The sequence below is a fragment of the Takifugu flavidus genome, chromosome 21 (assembly GCF_003711565.1).
Source record: "Takifugu flavidus isolate HTHZ2018 chromosome 21, ASM371156v2, whole genome shotgun sequence".
In the NCBI taxonomy this organism is placed as follows: Eukaryota; Metazoa; Chordata; class Actinopteri; order Tetraodontiformes; family Tetraodontidae; genus Takifugu; species Takifugu flavidus.
The window spans coordinates 7,800,273-7,815,918 of record NC_079540.1 but is presented as its reverse complement, the minus strand read 5'-3'; the positions used below and the strand labels follow the sequence as shown (position 1 = coordinate 7,815,918).

General features: G+C 46.5%; 1 protein-coding gene across 10 annotated transcripts in view; it reads left to right on the top strand.

The window, feature by feature from the left end:
• Positions 1-15,646, top strand: part of ubap2l (ubiquitin associated protein 2-like) — an 18,040-nt gene extending 2,394 nt beyond the window's left edge. For 3 of the 10 annotated variants that reach the window (XM_057021662.1, XM_057021661.1, XM_057021660.1), the window contains exons 2-29: positions 43-168; positions 323-400; positions 725-835; positions 1,278-1,449; positions 2,286-2,387; positions 2,609-2,654; positions 5,340-5,446; positions 5,654-5,713; positions 5,792-5,844; positions 6,083-6,168; positions 6,610-6,790; positions 6,906-7,101; positions 7,225-7,553; positions 7,678-7,883; positions 8,151-8,271; positions 8,512-8,551; positions 8,642-8,831; positions 9,774-9,840; positions 9,956-10,271; positions 10,839-10,927; positions 11,007-11,060; positions 11,132-11,213; positions 11,329-11,546; positions 11,649-11,754; positions 12,669-12,794; positions 13,740-13,807; positions 13,887-14,084; positions 14,233-15,646. In XM_057021662.1, coding sequence (XP_056877642.1) covers positions 85-168; positions 323-400; positions 725-835; positions 1,278-1,449; positions 2,286-2,387; positions 2,609-2,654; positions 5,340-5,446; positions 5,654-5,713; positions 5,792-5,844; positions 6,083-6,168; positions 6,610-6,790; positions 6,906-7,101; positions 7,225-7,553; positions 7,678-7,883; positions 8,151-8,271; positions 8,512-8,551; positions 8,642-8,831; positions 9,774-9,840; positions 9,956-10,271; positions 10,839-10,927; positions 11,007-11,060; positions 11,132-11,213; positions 11,329-11,546; positions 11,649-11,754; positions 12,669-12,794; positions 13,740-13,807; positions 13,887-14,084; positions 14,233-14,328 — 3,582 coding nt within the window. In that variant the 5' untranslated portion in view covers positions 43-84 and the 3' untranslated portion in view covers positions 14,329-15,646. The remainder of the gene's footprint in view (positions 1-42; positions 169-322; positions 401-724; positions 836-1,277; positions 1,450-2,285; positions 2,388-2,608; positions 2,655-5,339; positions 5,447-5,653; positions 5,714-5,791; positions 5,845-6,082; positions 6,169-6,609; positions 6,791-6,905; positions 7,102-7,224; positions 7,554-7,677; positions 7,884-8,150; positions 8,272-8,511; positions 8,552-8,641; positions 8,832-9,773; positions 9,841-9,955; positions 10,272-10,838; positions 10,928-11,006; positions 11,061-11,131; positions 11,214-11,328; positions 11,547-11,648; positions 11,755-12,668; positions 12,795-13,739; positions 13,808-13,886; positions 14,085-14,232) is intronic. The other 7 variants (XM_057021666.1, XM_057021665.1, XM_057021670.1 and 4 more) reach the window with 7 other exon arrangements.

Sequence of the window (15,646 nt, the reverse complement as noted above, 5' to 3'; positions counted from 1 at the left end):
ATTAACGGGGCTCTAACATCTCCCTTCTCCTCCTCTCTCCAGGGATTATTTCTTTGTAAATACTGTTATTTGTATATACTGTAAATGATGACGTCCATGGGTGGGAGCCGAGCACGGGGCAGCAGGGAGCAGACACAGAGCCAGACACAGCACAAGCAAAGGCCTCAGGTACTCCCAAATCCTCTCTCAGTTGTTGAGCTGTACATGTTGCAATAACAGCAGAGACTGCTGAAATGATTCACGCTGTAGCTAAATGCCAAGAAGCACCCCAACGTAACAGCAACGTTAACATTAACATTAGTGTTGGCTGACTTCTTCGCAGGCTACTGCAGAGCAAATCCGACTTGCACAGATGATTTCAGATCACAACGATGCAGACTTTGAAGAGAAGGTCAAACAGGTGAGCACATGCACACAATCGACTTCCCCGACTCCCTTAAAAGTTGAACAATGTAGTATTGATTGCATTGTTTCTAAAGATCGTCGGCATCGAGTTATAAAACCGATCTGCTTGATAAGTTTATGTGTTTATGTCCTATATAAAAACATAAACTATTTATATGACGCACACCCCTGTTAATCTGTAACACGTCCAATCTCTCAGCTTTACATTGTTTTTAATGAATCAAACGATCGATTGCTTCAAATCTATTGCATTGGCGATAGTAGATCATTTGTGAACCTACTCAAAAGGGGGGGGCTGTTTCTTGTGCACATTTTGCAGCTGATTGACATCACGGGCAAGGACCAGGACGAGTCTATGATCGCACTCCACGATTGCAATGGGGATGTCAACAGAGCCATCAATGTCTTGTTGGAGGGGAGCCCAGACACTGTGAGTATTTAGTTTACTGTGTGTTTGAGGGGTTGCTCAAGAGAAAGCTGCCATTCTCCTTTACCTGGTAATTAGAGTATCATCTCACAATGCCTTGGAAATATTTCATTCAGTATATAGCAGGAGGAGGGTAACCCCGTCCTGCGGGTGCTGGAATCAAGCAGGGTTGTCGGCCTTGAAAGCTCCCTGTTGGGACAGCCCTCGCTGGACGGCTGCGCTCTTGTGGTTTCCACAGACTCGGTAGTTTATGTGACAAACCGCAGGCTCAGATCATAAAGTGTTAATCAAAACTGCTATTTTTCACAGTTCTTTGCATCTTTTGTTCCATGTCGCTGCCGTTTGCTGCGTAATGAACTGCCATTTTCACAGCCAGCTACGTTAAACAGCTTTAGTCTGTCATTAAAGGGGCACCAGTCTAAACTTTTCTTTATGGTTTTCTAAGGACTCTTGGGAAATGGTGGGCAAGAAGAAAAGTGTGCCAGTCCAGAAGGAGACGAGCCAGGCAGAAATTGGGGAAGAAGGAAAAGAGAACAGGGAGAAAGGAGAGAAAGATGTAGCACGTCGCAGAGGTGGAACTCCACGCAAGGGCCGCGGGGCCAGCCGGGGACGAGAGTGTGAGTGTCTGCTCCCAAGTTCCGTTGGCTAAATTGGGGAAAATGTTTCTTACCTGTATTTTGGGGCTTTTCTGGTAAATCTCCGTGTCCATGTACGTTTCCACAACGCAGTGATTTCCCTTCCCAAAGTGGGAGGCATGATAATTGGCTCCGCAAGATTTGGGGGGTCTAAAACTCAAAGGTGACGCCTGACACCTGGTGGGGTCACCATGGTAACAGAGCCATTGCATACTTTTCCTGACCCACGATCAATAGATTATCTCTGGAGTGAGGTTAAATAAAAGTATCAACAGTAGATCAATTAAAATCTCTGTTGGTAATTAGATGACCTTTAACCAGGTAACAGCAAGGTCATGGAGAGACTAATTCCCTTTCTCTGCTTTGTTGGTATTTGGAAAGTGGCTTTTCTCCTGTTTCCAACAGAAAGGCACTCTCTGTATCTGCTTATTAGCAACTTACTAGTGATACCTGAAGCATTTGGCAGCTTTGAGACATGGTTTTGGAACAAACGGTAAATCCTGACCTGTCGGCACGCTTGCATAAAATGAGCTGGTTCACAGCAAGAGGGCGGCTCTCTGCATCAGCGTTCCGATCTTATGGGATCTAAGCCTATGAGTTTGGAAAAGCTCGCATCCAAAAGAAGAGGAGGTTGTGTTGGGATGGCTGATCTGATAATCTCTTAAGGATAACATCAGTTAACATGTTAGCAATCCTCCATTTTGAATGAAGGCAGGCTCAGGTTATCATCCTGGGGCCCTCTGTCTGTCTAGTTTGTCCTCTGCATCTTAAAATGTAACGATAATCCCCCCCCCCACCTACCTATATCTTTATTCAAGTCCGTGGTCAGGAGAATGGATTGGATGGAGCCAAGAGTGGCATTGCTGGAAGAGGAGCAGAACGAGGCCGAAGAGGAAGAGGCAGAGGAAGAGGAGCTGTGGGTAAGGGGCCGTAGTTCTTTACTTGTTAGACTTTTTTGGAGTTCTCTTCCTCCCTGTTGTTTCTCCTTATTGTTTTGGATGTTCTCTGGGCCGTTCTGGCTGAATGTTGATTTGTTTTGCTTTTATTCTCCTTCACATTTGCTGCACAAATACATTTGACTTACTTACATGTCAGCTGTTGACCAATTTGAACCGGAAGTTGTCTCTGCATCACTTTTCAGGAATATCTGGAAGGCGTGGAGGCAGGTTTTCGGCACAGGGCATGGGGTAAGGAACACCTGTGTTGTCTAAAAGCAGCGGGGCTATTGTTTCCACTTCAAACTTGTTTCCATGGTCACCAGAAAGCAGGACCACAGCCTATTGTTGAAGCCTAATCCCGAGGAGGGGCATCGTAGTGGCCAATGAGCTGGAGCAGTGTGGGCCGCGAGTGCAGTGTCAAGAGTGAATCTTTTTGATGGGTCCACTTAGAAGTGTGTCAGGCCTCAGACTGGTTTCTGAAACTGTTACTGGTCCCTTTTGTATGTCGTTCACGCGACTTGACGAGTCGGCGTGTTCATCTCAACTTCTGCTGTATGTTTGACACATTTTGTCATTATTCACTTACTAATATGGCTCTTAAGTCACATCGTCATTAACTGTGACAGGAAGCAGACGTTCAAATGCACCAGCTGTTTGACACGCGTGACATCATGTATTTTCAGAGCGTTGCTTGGTGAACGTTCTTGAAATTGCCTTTCTCCTGCCTCTGTACACCAGCTCTGACCAAACGGAGTGAGTTGAAGTAGGGGTGAGGGGTTTACTGGTGTCGGAGCGCACTACAGTATGGATTCTGCAGTATTGTCAAGGCCACAGGGCGAGAGTGATCAACAGGGAGTAAACAGCCATTGACATTGATTCTGTGTGCTGTGTTTATCTTCTTAAGCTTGTGTGTCACAAATGATTTATTAAGAGTATTCAACTTAGTGGAGTACAAATAAGTACTTTGTGTTCTGTAATCATGTTGGTTTTTTTACGTTTATCGAACAAGCGTTCCTTCACAAAGGTCTGATTGAAATCATGATCCCTGGAGAGATTGATAGTTGAGGTTTGCCAGCGTATCAACAGGAGAGTTGGGTGCTTGCTGCGTGCGCGCTCCTCAGCTCGGTGCAGGATGTTTCCGCTACTCCGGTCCTGCGAGCGTTGTACGGCGAGGAAAAGAGCAGCGAGAGTGTAGATTAAAAATATGAATGATGGGATTGTCACTCCTTATCCTCAGCAAGGAATCTTGATGGGTTTCTAAAGAATAGTGGAAACATCAAAGAATTTGAAGATGGTTTCAGAAGCCTTTGTAGTTGCATAAGGAAGTGATATTTTGCAGACGGATATCAGTGATGAGTCTCATCGGTGGCCCCAACGAGCTGCCCTGACAGGATAAACCAGGACCCTAAATAACAAAGATAATAGGTGGCTATTGTGTGAATCCATACTCTATTCTGCCAACATGGGAGCTCAGTCGGGGGATGAATTTTAACAGGACTGACTTGAACTTTTGAGTAATGCACAATAACAAAAGAACAAAATATCGCATGCGTGTTGGCACAATGGGCTCGGGTCGTTCCGGGTTCGGCAGTCATTTTCATTATGAGCCACATCCATTAAAGTTCTAGCTTTAAACCAAACAGTCAAGATATTGACACTATTTTGTATTCTGTCCTGGAGACCATTGTGGAGCGTTTTACCTAGTTGTAAAGTTTACGTTTATTATTTATTTAGTTAAGGTTTATTTGTGATGCATCAATAATACAATCATGCTGCTGTTTTTAACCTTTCTCACATCTTTCCTGGTGGGAAAAGAGCTGCATTTCACCAATATTGACAGCTTTTGATGTTTCTCTATATCTCGGTTCATCTGTGTCACCCTGAAGTGTTTTAGCAAGTTACTACGATTTAACAATCAGAATTATTGAGGCACGATAACCAATTAGTTTAAATTTAACCTCTAACCGATCACATGAGGGGAAAATGTCTATTTAAATAACTTATTTATTTACTGTTTACACTTGTGGACTATTTACAGAATATCAACAAAGATTCTTACGCCTTTTTCACCAGATTTAGACAATTTCTGCCTCAAACTGACTCGGGTGGAAAGGTCAAACATCATTGACCTCTAGAGGACATTCAAAACCGGCCGGATACGAGTTCAAAGTTCAAGCATGAACACCAAAATGACCTGAGACAGAAATAATGGGCACGCCATTTTAACTTCCTGTCTGATTAACTTACCTCTGTGTAAGTAATTGGGCCGGGCCCTTCGTCAGTTCAACTGCATCAATTAGTCGAACAAGAGTTTCTCTGTTCCAGCCCCGTTACCGACGGTCAAATGTGGCGTCGGTTTGCTCTGATGTCTCACGGCTGTTAATCCAACCTGTTCGATCAGCTCCGTGGGTGGTGGCGGTTCGGTGATGGCTCAGCCAGAAATGTCTGAACAGGACCAGGTTGGATGGAACGAGATGAGGGTTCCATCTTTGTGCAGCGCAGCCGTTGCCATGGATACACGTCGCGTTCAATGTCTTGAACATGTGGATTCACTTTGGTCAATGAGCGTTTGATCAGATTTGTTGGGACTTTGTTTTTCTGAAGTAAAGTAAGACTTGATGATGTCGATTGTCTTGATGTTTCGGGCAACAACAGCAGCTGTGGCACTTTTAGATATTCTGCTTTTCTTTTTTATGTTAAACCCGGGGGAGAAAAGTCCAGGGGAATTTTTGGAGATTAGCATGGCCGATGAAGATTTGTGCAGTAGCACCCAAAGCACCATTAAAGTTTTACAAAAGGGCTTAAAGCCCAAACTAGGTTGTTAAATAAGGTGCTGTTGCCATAGACGGCAGCTGTCATGGATTCTTCTGCATGATGTCAGAACAAACGGTTCAGTTGAGAAATTGACCCAATTTGATCCCTTTCTCCACCCAGAACATTCAATCCGGCTGACTATGCGGAGCCAGCCCAGACAGAAGACGGCTATGGAGGGGGCAGCACCTGGAACAACACCGGAAGTGCAGAGTCGGAAGAGGGAACCAGTAAGTAAATTGAGCAGGATTCGCCCTCGTCAATGTATACAAAATCATCCATACATTGTGTTTTTCTTCAACGACTCATCTTACATTAATTTTGACCCTGTGGAAAAATCCATCAACAAACCTGCATTTTTATGTCTGAACCAAGATATTTACTTTCATATCATTTTTTTCTACGTCCAACGGAAATCTCACTTTTTCTATTTTTAGGGTTGGAGTACTCCTCAGCAGAGGGGACAAACTACCCCCCAAAGTTCGACTCTTCTCCTGGTGAGCTTTTGAATCCTCTGTCCTCTGAAGGTTGTTGCTCATTACATGAGTTCTGATCCATTTCTTGTTGGCCTGTAGGTGTTTGGAGGACTGCTACAGAGGAGTGGGGCACTGAGGATTGGAATGAGGATGTGAGTATTTCTGGGCGTGTGTGTGTACATAAATGGGGATCCGAATAATATCAGTAAAGGCTGAAGTTTAGGTTATTTTATGTATGGTTTATATTTAGTTAGGAAAATTCCAGCTTCAACTACGCCATAAGGAACAACTTTAGTTTGGTGGCATGTCTAAAAACTGCTGTGGGCCTTGAATCAAGGGGGTTTGTTTCAAATGTGACACATTTCTTAAATCTACAACATTTTGTTGCAGCTTTCCGAAACCAAGATCTTCACAGCTTCCGCTGTGACGCCCAGGCCTCTCCCTCCAGAGAATGTCACCATCACCAAAGGACAGAGGTCACTAATACTTTGGATTTCTTTAATCCTTTTCAGCCGCTTGTCCCCTGTTAAACGGAGGTTAAGAGGTTAAACTCGTTGCAGGAATAGTCCCATTTATCGGTTTCAGATAGGCGCGATGTGAATCACTCCTGTGAAGGAGGTGGAATATATTGAACCTAACTGTCAAATGTTGTATTCTACTCTCCTTGAAGTAAAAAAAACAACTCAAAACTAGATGCGCAAGAGTAAGTTAACTAAGATGAACATTCATAAGTGGTTTGTTTGCCTGCAGTAAACAGTCAGGAACCCCAAAATTTGCTTCTAAAACTAGTTACAGTTCTTCAACTGTCCCTCGGATGTTGTTTGATTTACTAGAGCAAATAAGAGAGCCACAGTAGTTGCTTTGAGCCATTGGTGTTTCTTTGGACTGCATTTAAAATCTTTGTCGTAATGCCACAGGATTGACCTTGCAGTTCTGCTGGGTAAAACTCCTCCATCATCCTCCTCCGAGACAGAAAATCCTGGAATGGAAGGCACCCAGCCCTCTTCCTTGTCTCAGTCAATGGTTTTCAGCAACTCCAAGCAAGGCGTGCCACTCTCCCAAACGTCTTCCAGCACCCCTTATACCCAGCATAGCATGGTGAGATTAGCACAAAGTGGCTTTTACATACAATGTTTACAGTCAGAATGATCCTTGCTTTCCTAATATTCACACAAGATGTGAATGGTTTTGATATAATGTGCTACTATTGCAGGTCAGCATGCTAAACAAGGGATTTGGGGACGTCGGGGACTCTAAAGGAGCCAGCACAGGGACCACTGGATCTCAGTTCCTGGAGCAGTATAAAACAGCCCAGGCACTGGCACAGCTAGCTGCCCAACACTCCCAAACTGGTCCTCCCAGTACATCACCATCTTGGGACACCAGTGGCACCTCACTGGGACAGTATGGTGAGCTAAGACTTAACGGAGACATAGATGGAGTTGAAGCCTTTAAATGCTGGCGTAATGGTCATTTTAGTAATGTTCTAGCAGTTTTTCTCAGTACTTTTATTCTCCCTTTTTCCCTCTTAGACATGAAAACCCAGGCCGAGTCTTCAGTCCATTCCCCCTTTACGAAGCGACAGCCCTATCAGTCTGCCAGCTCCACCTCATCCATGTTGGAGGTGTTCCTGCAAGACAAAGGCTTGCCGCCTTCCTCTGCTGTCTCTTCCTCCTCGTTACCCCAGCAAACATCTGCTGCTCACGCGGTGCCTCCACCTGCTTCTGCCCTTCCTAAAATGGCAACAGTTCCTTCTTTAGGTCAGCAAGTTTCCCCGAGCTCCTCCGATGCTCAGAGCCCGCTGCCTTTGCAGCAGCACAAGCTCAAACAGCAAAAGAAGAGGACGTCGATTACAACAAAGGTGACATTAAAGTTTTACCAACACAAACTCCCATTTCCATCGTCTTCTCTGCCAGCTTCTTAAAACCCTCCACCTTGAAAAAACTTCCATTGCTGTTTTTTTGCATCTGAAAAACATCTCTAAGACCACCAACGAGCTCTTGCCCAATCTTCACCAGATACCTGCGATGGCTGTGGAGATGCCGGGCTCAGCGGATATTTCAGGCCTTAATCTTCAGTTTGGGGCGCTACAGTTTGGGTCAGAGCCGGTTCTGCCAGAGTACGAATCCTCTTCCTCCACCACAACTCCAGCAAACCAGGTTCAGAACAGTCTCTACACAAGCCCAAGCAGGTTGGTACACCAAAACCACACTGCAGCCCTACTTTAAGACTGGCACAAAACGTGCACGTCTGATTAGCCAAGATACTTTTAAAAACGATTCGATTTTCCAAGTTCATGTTAACACGTCGTACAGATGAAAGTTCATCAAATATCTAAAGGAACAAGATTCCTTGCAGAACAAATGTCTCTATAATTTGCACTGACTCGAGCACGAGCTCGTCTTTAAAGTATTAAAAAAGCTTTTTCTAAAAGCTCTACTACTGTTACAATCTGCAGTGAGTCGGCCCCGGCTCTCTCCAACCCGGCCCAAATGGACCTGTATGATCAGAGACCACCTCAGACGCGGCGTTACCCCCCCTCGGTCTCCTCCTCCCCTCAGAAGGACATGCAGCCCAAGGTCTGTCCACACCACCTTTTATATCTCTATAATGTCCCTAAAACCTTAACCATCTCTTTAACTAACCTCATTTAAATAAAAAGGAGTGTCATAGTAATTGGTGCTATGTGACTTATGTTTAAAGAAGAAAAAAAACGTTTGTTTGCAACTTATGCAGTTCCGTTGTCATTGTTATAATGATGATAATAATAATAATAATATGCAGTTTCCTTATTTCTTGATTATTTCTCTTTGTTGCAGAATGGTTTCAGCTCAATGCAAACAACACAATCAGTAGAAGGTAAATATCTTGATTAATTTCCTTTTTTAGATGCATTGGATTATATCCACGTACAGTAAATGAGTGTGTTTCTCCTCTGCCCCCCCCCAGCTGCAGCAGGCTCTGTAGCATTAGGAAAACAAGTCTCCGATTCAGTTGCACAACCTTCACCTTCCAACATGGGCACTTTGACAGACAGCCCCACCTCCTTGTTAAATTCATCAAATGCGCCATCCCTGAGCGCTCTAGGACACGGCGACGACCTCCCCCCGAGCACGATGCCCCCGCCTCAGCACAACAAGTGAGACGCCAACTAGCATTCCTGCAATATGCTGTACAACACACACTGCTGGAAACATAAAGGGCTCAATCAAACCGTCTGCTAGCATCTAAATGAAGAACTATTGTTAATTAAACAGCTTTATCTGAATCTTATTAGAGAACAGATGAATATATGATCAATGGAAACTAAAATATTACCTCGCTGAGGACTAGACGTAGAATCATACTTGAGCTTAAAGGGGGGGGAAATGACATAAGCTGGTGGAACTTCTGTGAATTTCCTGAAGGATCTCACCACGGAGCTCATTAGTGTGCACGACCTTTACAGGCCTGCATGGACCCCCTGCAGTGGCGGCTCCTGATAAGATATCAGGTGCTTTCCAGAATGAGGTCATCAGCCAGCTCCACTGTTGTGGGGCAGCGTGGCTGATACGATGCAACAATACATGATGTTCCAGAGGTGCTCATTTGGATTTAGGCCTGGGGAATTGGGGGGGGGGGGCTGATACACTCCTGCCCCATGCGGCCCCCCATCAACAAGCACCAGAGGGAACTTGGCTCCTGCTAAAAGAGCTGTTCCAGTAGGGTACCGATGACCTTCACAGCATCTCCAGACTCATGTCTCGGTGTGGAAGTTTTCTGTGAAAAGAATGGAGACTCAGGTTGTGAGGACCAGACCCACTAGTGGATATCGGGCCCCCAGAACCCTCAGGCAGTGTGTTCCTGCGTGTTTGGGCACACACACATTCTCAGGAGGGGCTGCCAAGAGGTCATTTTGTTGCTCTACAGGTGAAACCTTTCTAACCAGACAGCTCGATACCGGTGGTGGAGTTCCACCGTGATGACGCCTTCCCTTAAAAACCTTTGAGCAGTGTGAAATTGTTGTTCTGGTATCTGAATATGGGTCAGGATGGAGGGAGAAAATGTTTGCTGAGGCCTCTGAAATTTCTTGTTTTCTCAGCTCTCATCCATCGCAGCAGAATAATCTTGCAGCATCGTCGGGCCGAACATCCAATTCAAGCTTACTGGTGAGTTGGAATTGTTCTGATCTGCTGTATATATATTATATCTATATTGTTGTCCATTTAATGTCCAATCATGATCCAAATATTGTTCCACTTACTCTTCTTCTCATTTTTGTAGCATCCAAGTGTGGACGGTGACTCAAGCCTGCATTCTTCTTCCTTTCCTCCGTCTGTCTCCGTGGTTCCTTCCTCAGTCCCCTCCTCTTCCTCAGTGGCTGCTGCACAAGTATCGTTAGGAGCCCCTCAGGCCTCCTCCATGGGCTCTGCCACCGTCTCAGCTCCCTCTGGCCTTGGCCCTGTCAGTAGTCTGACAATGGGTCTTAATAATGCATCCATGGGTGCCACAACTGTAGCAGCTGCCACTGTTTCTGTTTCTACGGCAGGCTCTGCCATTCCTTCAGCTTCCTCTACACGTGGCTCTGCACCATCCTCAGGTAGGACCAACACAAACGGCCATGAAACATTGGTCCTTTCTGCTAGAAATACCTGTTGTCTGGAGACTGCTTGGATAAATTCTATTCTATTACCACACAGACACAACTGGGCTTCCTGTTTGCCTGCTTTTGTCCTCCATTTTCTGTTTCTCCTCTTTTCATTCCTTTTGCTGCCGAAGGCTTAATAACGTAGCGTTCAGTGGGTACGGGGAGCATTCACGCCCTCGTCAATCTGTCACTCTTTCTTATGGTGAAGCCTCGTGTCTGTTTTCCCTCGTCAGCCCACTTTCAGTACTAGATGGCACCTAAATGACCCACGCGAGTGACAGCAACGAGCGCATGTTGCGCTCACGAGATAAGCAAAATGTTCTAAAAGGCTTTGTGCTGTTGTGAGGTACCAAATGTAGATTGACGAGGACACAAAAATAATTTGGGGGATTTTGATCACCGTAAGAGGGTGTCAATACTTTCTGTACCCACTGTACCATCAAATAGCCACATAATACTGGAGTTTACTAAGGTTCGTAAATATCACTTTTAATTTTTTGTTTTATTGTGGATAAACAGGGAAAGCACCTCCCAATTTGCCACCTGGAGTTCCTCCTCTACTGCCCAACCCCTACATCATGGCTCCGGGACTACTGCACGCCTACCCTGTAGGTCCCTGCGAGGGGTTGAATCGATGCTCTGCCGCCTCTTTTCTTGCTCTTACATGTTTTCTGTGCCTTGTCTCAGCCGCAGGTGTACGGCTACGACGACCTCCAGATGCTGCAGACCAGAATACCTTTGGTGAGTTTGGTGCCTGCACTAACACGTCGGCCTCGTGTCTGTACGGGGCATTAATGGGATTTTGCTTGCAGGATTATTACAGCATCCCGTTTGCAACACCCACCACTGCACTGACCGGCAGAGAAGGCAGCCTGACAAACAACCCTTATTCCGGTGAGCGGCGCTCAGGATATGATGATAAACAATATAGATGATGATGTTTCCATCTCTTGACGCCACCTGTGATGTTTGTGTCCTCTTTGGTGCGTCCTGTCCTTCGGTGTCTCAGGGGACCTGTCCAAGTTTGGTCGCGGTGACGCGTCCTCGCCTGCGCCGGCCACAACATTGGCTCAGACCCAACAGAACCAGACCCAGACGCACCACACTACGCAGCAGCCCTTCCTCAACCCTGCGCTGCCTCCTGGCTACAGCTACACAAGCCTCCCGTACTACACTGGCATGCCCGGGCTGCCCAACACCTTCCAATATGGACCTGCTGTTTTTCCGGTGAGAATTCCCGATCCTGTAAAACGGCTTGTTTCTGTTCTGCTCCGTTTCAGAAGGAAAAGCACTTGATTTGGACAGTATTTGACGGCTTTCCTTGCTTAGGTGGCTCCTACCTCGTCCAAACAACACGGTGTGAATGTTGGCGTCAATGCATCGGCCACGCCCTTCCAGCAGGCTAGTGGTTATGGTTCCCATGGATACAGCACTGGTGAGACGATAAATAATTTGAAAGGCATGTTCGGAGGGGGTCATGCAGGTCCTGTGCATTTCAATTAGCATCTGACTGATTTCAGCACATTTATTTATGATTTCCTGTTTGGTGCATATTTCCTTTGAGCCCTGCCACCCTCAGTCCAGCTGGGCTGCTTGTAATGTTTAAAGTGTTATATATACATATATATAACAATCTTTATTCTCCCGCAGGTTTTTGTTGCTAGTTAAATGCAAAACTCTTTGATTTATGTAACGGCAGAAATCGCTCTAAACTGATCTGGAGGGTAACGTTGGACGTTACGGGGTTCCGTGTTGACTCCTTTCTTCTCTCAGCTTGCTTTCTTCATTTCAGCAGCTAGAGGTTCTCAGACCTTCACTTCATCCACCACATCTTTGCAGCCCCCCCCCCCCCCCCCCTTCTTTCATGCTCTCTATTTCCTGACGTTATTTTGATGGATGACTGGTTTCTGGAGTTTGATCATTTCCCGGTGAAGTGTCGGTCTCGGCTCCATCCGATTTTCATCGTTACTTTCACGTGTGTGGAGCTGCACCACCCGCTGCTTCTGCCATCACCCGACTGAGGCTCCGTGTCGGCCCCCTTCCACACACACCCCCTGCCTGCCCCCTCACTTTCCGACCTCTTCCCCCCCCCGCAGATTTGGCTCAGGTAGTACATGCAAATGATGTTTGCCGTAAATTGTGACCGCCCTGTTGCACCAGTCGAGCAGCGTTTGCAATAATTTCCGCCAGCGGCCACCTGGCGTTGTGGGCGGGGTCACGGCTTCGTCCGCCGCCTGCTCGGGTGGTGCACGCCGTCAGTTGTTTGCACGTGCTGCGTGAGCCAGGTCTGCCGCCCCTGCCTGGTGTGTCTAACGCTGTGGGCTGCGGCTGTGTGTCTGACTGTTGCAGGCTATGAGGATGTGGGCCAGGCTTCAGGGAGTGGGGATTTCTGTAAGGGCGGATACGGCACTGCCGTGGCCGCTGCTGCTTCTGCACAAAGCAAGCCAGCCAGCTCCGTCACCGGGCCTGGAGTCGGTGAGTGCCGCCAAATTAAAACCAAAAAGGGGGAAAGAAACCAACCCTGTCCCTCCCGTCTTATCCTTATGTCACCAACCATTCTTCTCCACATCTGGCTCCCCGTTCCTTTGCCTCATCGCTAATTAGCGCTGCGCCTGTGGGGAGTCGCTCGCACCACATGATCTGCTTTTCCGCCTGCCTCTCTTACCACCCACCTCTGCCATTCTCTCTCTTACCTGGTCTCTTCCAGAGCAAATCGCATCGAGTCCGGTGTTTTATTTCGTAAAAGACCGTTGATGCGGTCGCGCCGTGTGAGATTAGCAGTGCTAATCCGAGCGACGAGCTCCTCTGGTTGACGTGGTCCCGCGGTGTTGCTTGCTGGTCGCTCATGTTCACTCATCAGTGTCGTTATCAGATGGAAATGATGTTCAGTGAAGGGTAGAAACTGTATGGAAACAGTTGTGCTGTGCAGTATGTTGCTGTGTGTGTTTAAATGTTGACATTCCAGGCTTGTGATGGCACTTTTCCGAACGGTCCACTTTTCTTTAATCGCATGACTTATATTAATTAGCATATACGCTAGCTCTGGGAAGTCAGTATTGGTATTTAAATCAGGTCCTTTCTATTCAGAAGCTGGATTTCACTGGCTCTTCTTTCCAGGTTCTGCATAAGTTCTTTCATATCTTAGGAAAGTAGCATCGTTCGATGTTCCATTTCAACTTTTAGACAATGTTTCACCCCAACATTGTGATGTGACGTGATCTTCCGAGCTTTCTCTCTCTCATCTCATCTTTCATCATCATTATTTTAACCCCTTTTTTACACTGCTGTCATCGATAGAAAGTTAACCGTTAAGTCATCCAAGACTGGATGGTCAAACAGGCTTTGCCCACGATGCATGTGCGCGTGCGCTGGGAGATTCCAAACGTAAAGTGGCTCCATTTGTCCGTTCTGTCTCGGCAGGAGTCTCCGTGACATCGAGCAACACGGGTGTTCCAGATATTTCAGGGTCTGTTTACACAAAGACGCAGGTAATTGCGCGTTCTCGGCCCCTTTTCCCCTGAAACGGAACGGGTTCCTCACCACCGGCTTGTTTCACTTCTCCTCCTGCAGTCGTTTGAGAAGCAGGGTTTCCACGCTGGGACGCCAGCAGCTTCCTTCAGCCTGCCCTCTGCTCTGGGCAGCGGAGGCCCCATCAACCCCCCAGCCGCGGCGGGCTACGCCCCTGCCCCCTTCATGCACATCCTGGCTCCACACCAACAACCCCACTCTCAGATTCTGCACCACCACCTGCAGCAGGATGGACAGGTAGAACTATGAGCACGATATGATGGTTCTGGGCCGGGCGGTTTATGCTAACGCTGGATCAGTGTGTTCGTGCCATGATGTGGATTCAGACCCAAGTGGGGGGGGGGGGTGTCCATGATGTAAGCGGACCTGTGTCCTGTCTCTGCAGAGCGGCACTGGACAGCGCAGCCAGAACTCCTCCATTCAACAGAAGTCCCAGATGAACAAGTCGGCGTACAACAGCTACAACTGGGGGGCCAACTAGCATCTGCTGTCAGGGTCCACCCTCCACCATTTCTACCCCTGAAACTAAGGGCGGACTCACTACTCCTACTGTCTCTACATGCGCCCCCCCGTCCTCTACATGAGTCCCTCCCCAGTCTCTCGGCCCAGCACTCGTGCTGTGCTCAGAGAACAAGCGCTGCAACGATGCACGAGGGGAGGGAGGGACGGGGGGCGAACACTGGGTGGGGAGGTCACGGCTCCGTGGCTAAAGGGTGACACCATCACGAGGGCAGATGCGCAGTCTGGGGATTTCTCTCACGTTAGCCCCCACCTCCCTATTTTTTCCAATCAGTTGTGTATGTACCATAGAACTGTTTTCTAAAAGAATGAATGTTTGCTCTCTTTTCCCTCTTCTTTTTCTTACCGATTCGGAGGAATGAAGTCGTCTCTGAAGGTGGGGGGGGGGCAGGCTGGTTTGGATTCTCACCCTCAACTTCCCCCACGGCTTCATTCGGGTGTGAAGTGTCTTCTTACAGATTGCCCAAACACAATTTGCCAGATTTTGTTTTTTCTTCTTCTTTAGTTTTTACTTTTATGACATTTTAAGTTTGAAATAATTCTCTGAATTGGTAGAGTTGTGAAGTTTATTTTTTACCAAATATAGATATATTATATATAAAGACGTATAAGCGAGCTCACTGGGTTGGACGGTGAGGAAAAAGGGTGTTGTGTCATGTGACTGCGTGCATGTTCGTACACACGGGGGCCGCGGGTCGTGGACTGTTCTTTTGTTCTTTGATCTGTACAGTACCTGTTCCCATAAACGAAGATAAGGTTTCAGAAGAGTTCTGCCTGTCCCGAAAGATGTTAAAATAGTTCCCAAGGACGCTACACACCCGTCTGCCTTCCAGTGTGCTATGCTTTAGTTTCTGAGGCCGCCCCCTCACCCCCCCGTCCCCCAACACTGCATCATTGAATACGGATGAATAGAATTGTACTATGGGGTTTTTTGTTTTTGTCAGTGATTTTTTTTTTTCTTTTTTTTTTCTTTTGTACTGTGTGTTTTAAAAAAAAAATTTAAATGGATAAACTTGTCATGTACATATATATAAAAAGCAAGTACTGTAGTCCCTGTTTGTTTAATGGCTTTCTCCTTTTCCTTCTTAAAACCTTGCAGACTTGTTAGCTTTTTGGTTCCTTTTTTTATTTTGTAAAAAATATATATAAATATTAAGTAAATAAACCAGAGAGGCATTTTCATCATTTTGGATGTGAATGTCTTTAAAGAAACTATTTGTCATGTGGCTTGTAAATCTTTTGCTAAAAGTATTTGACATTAAATGTAAAATATAACGGCC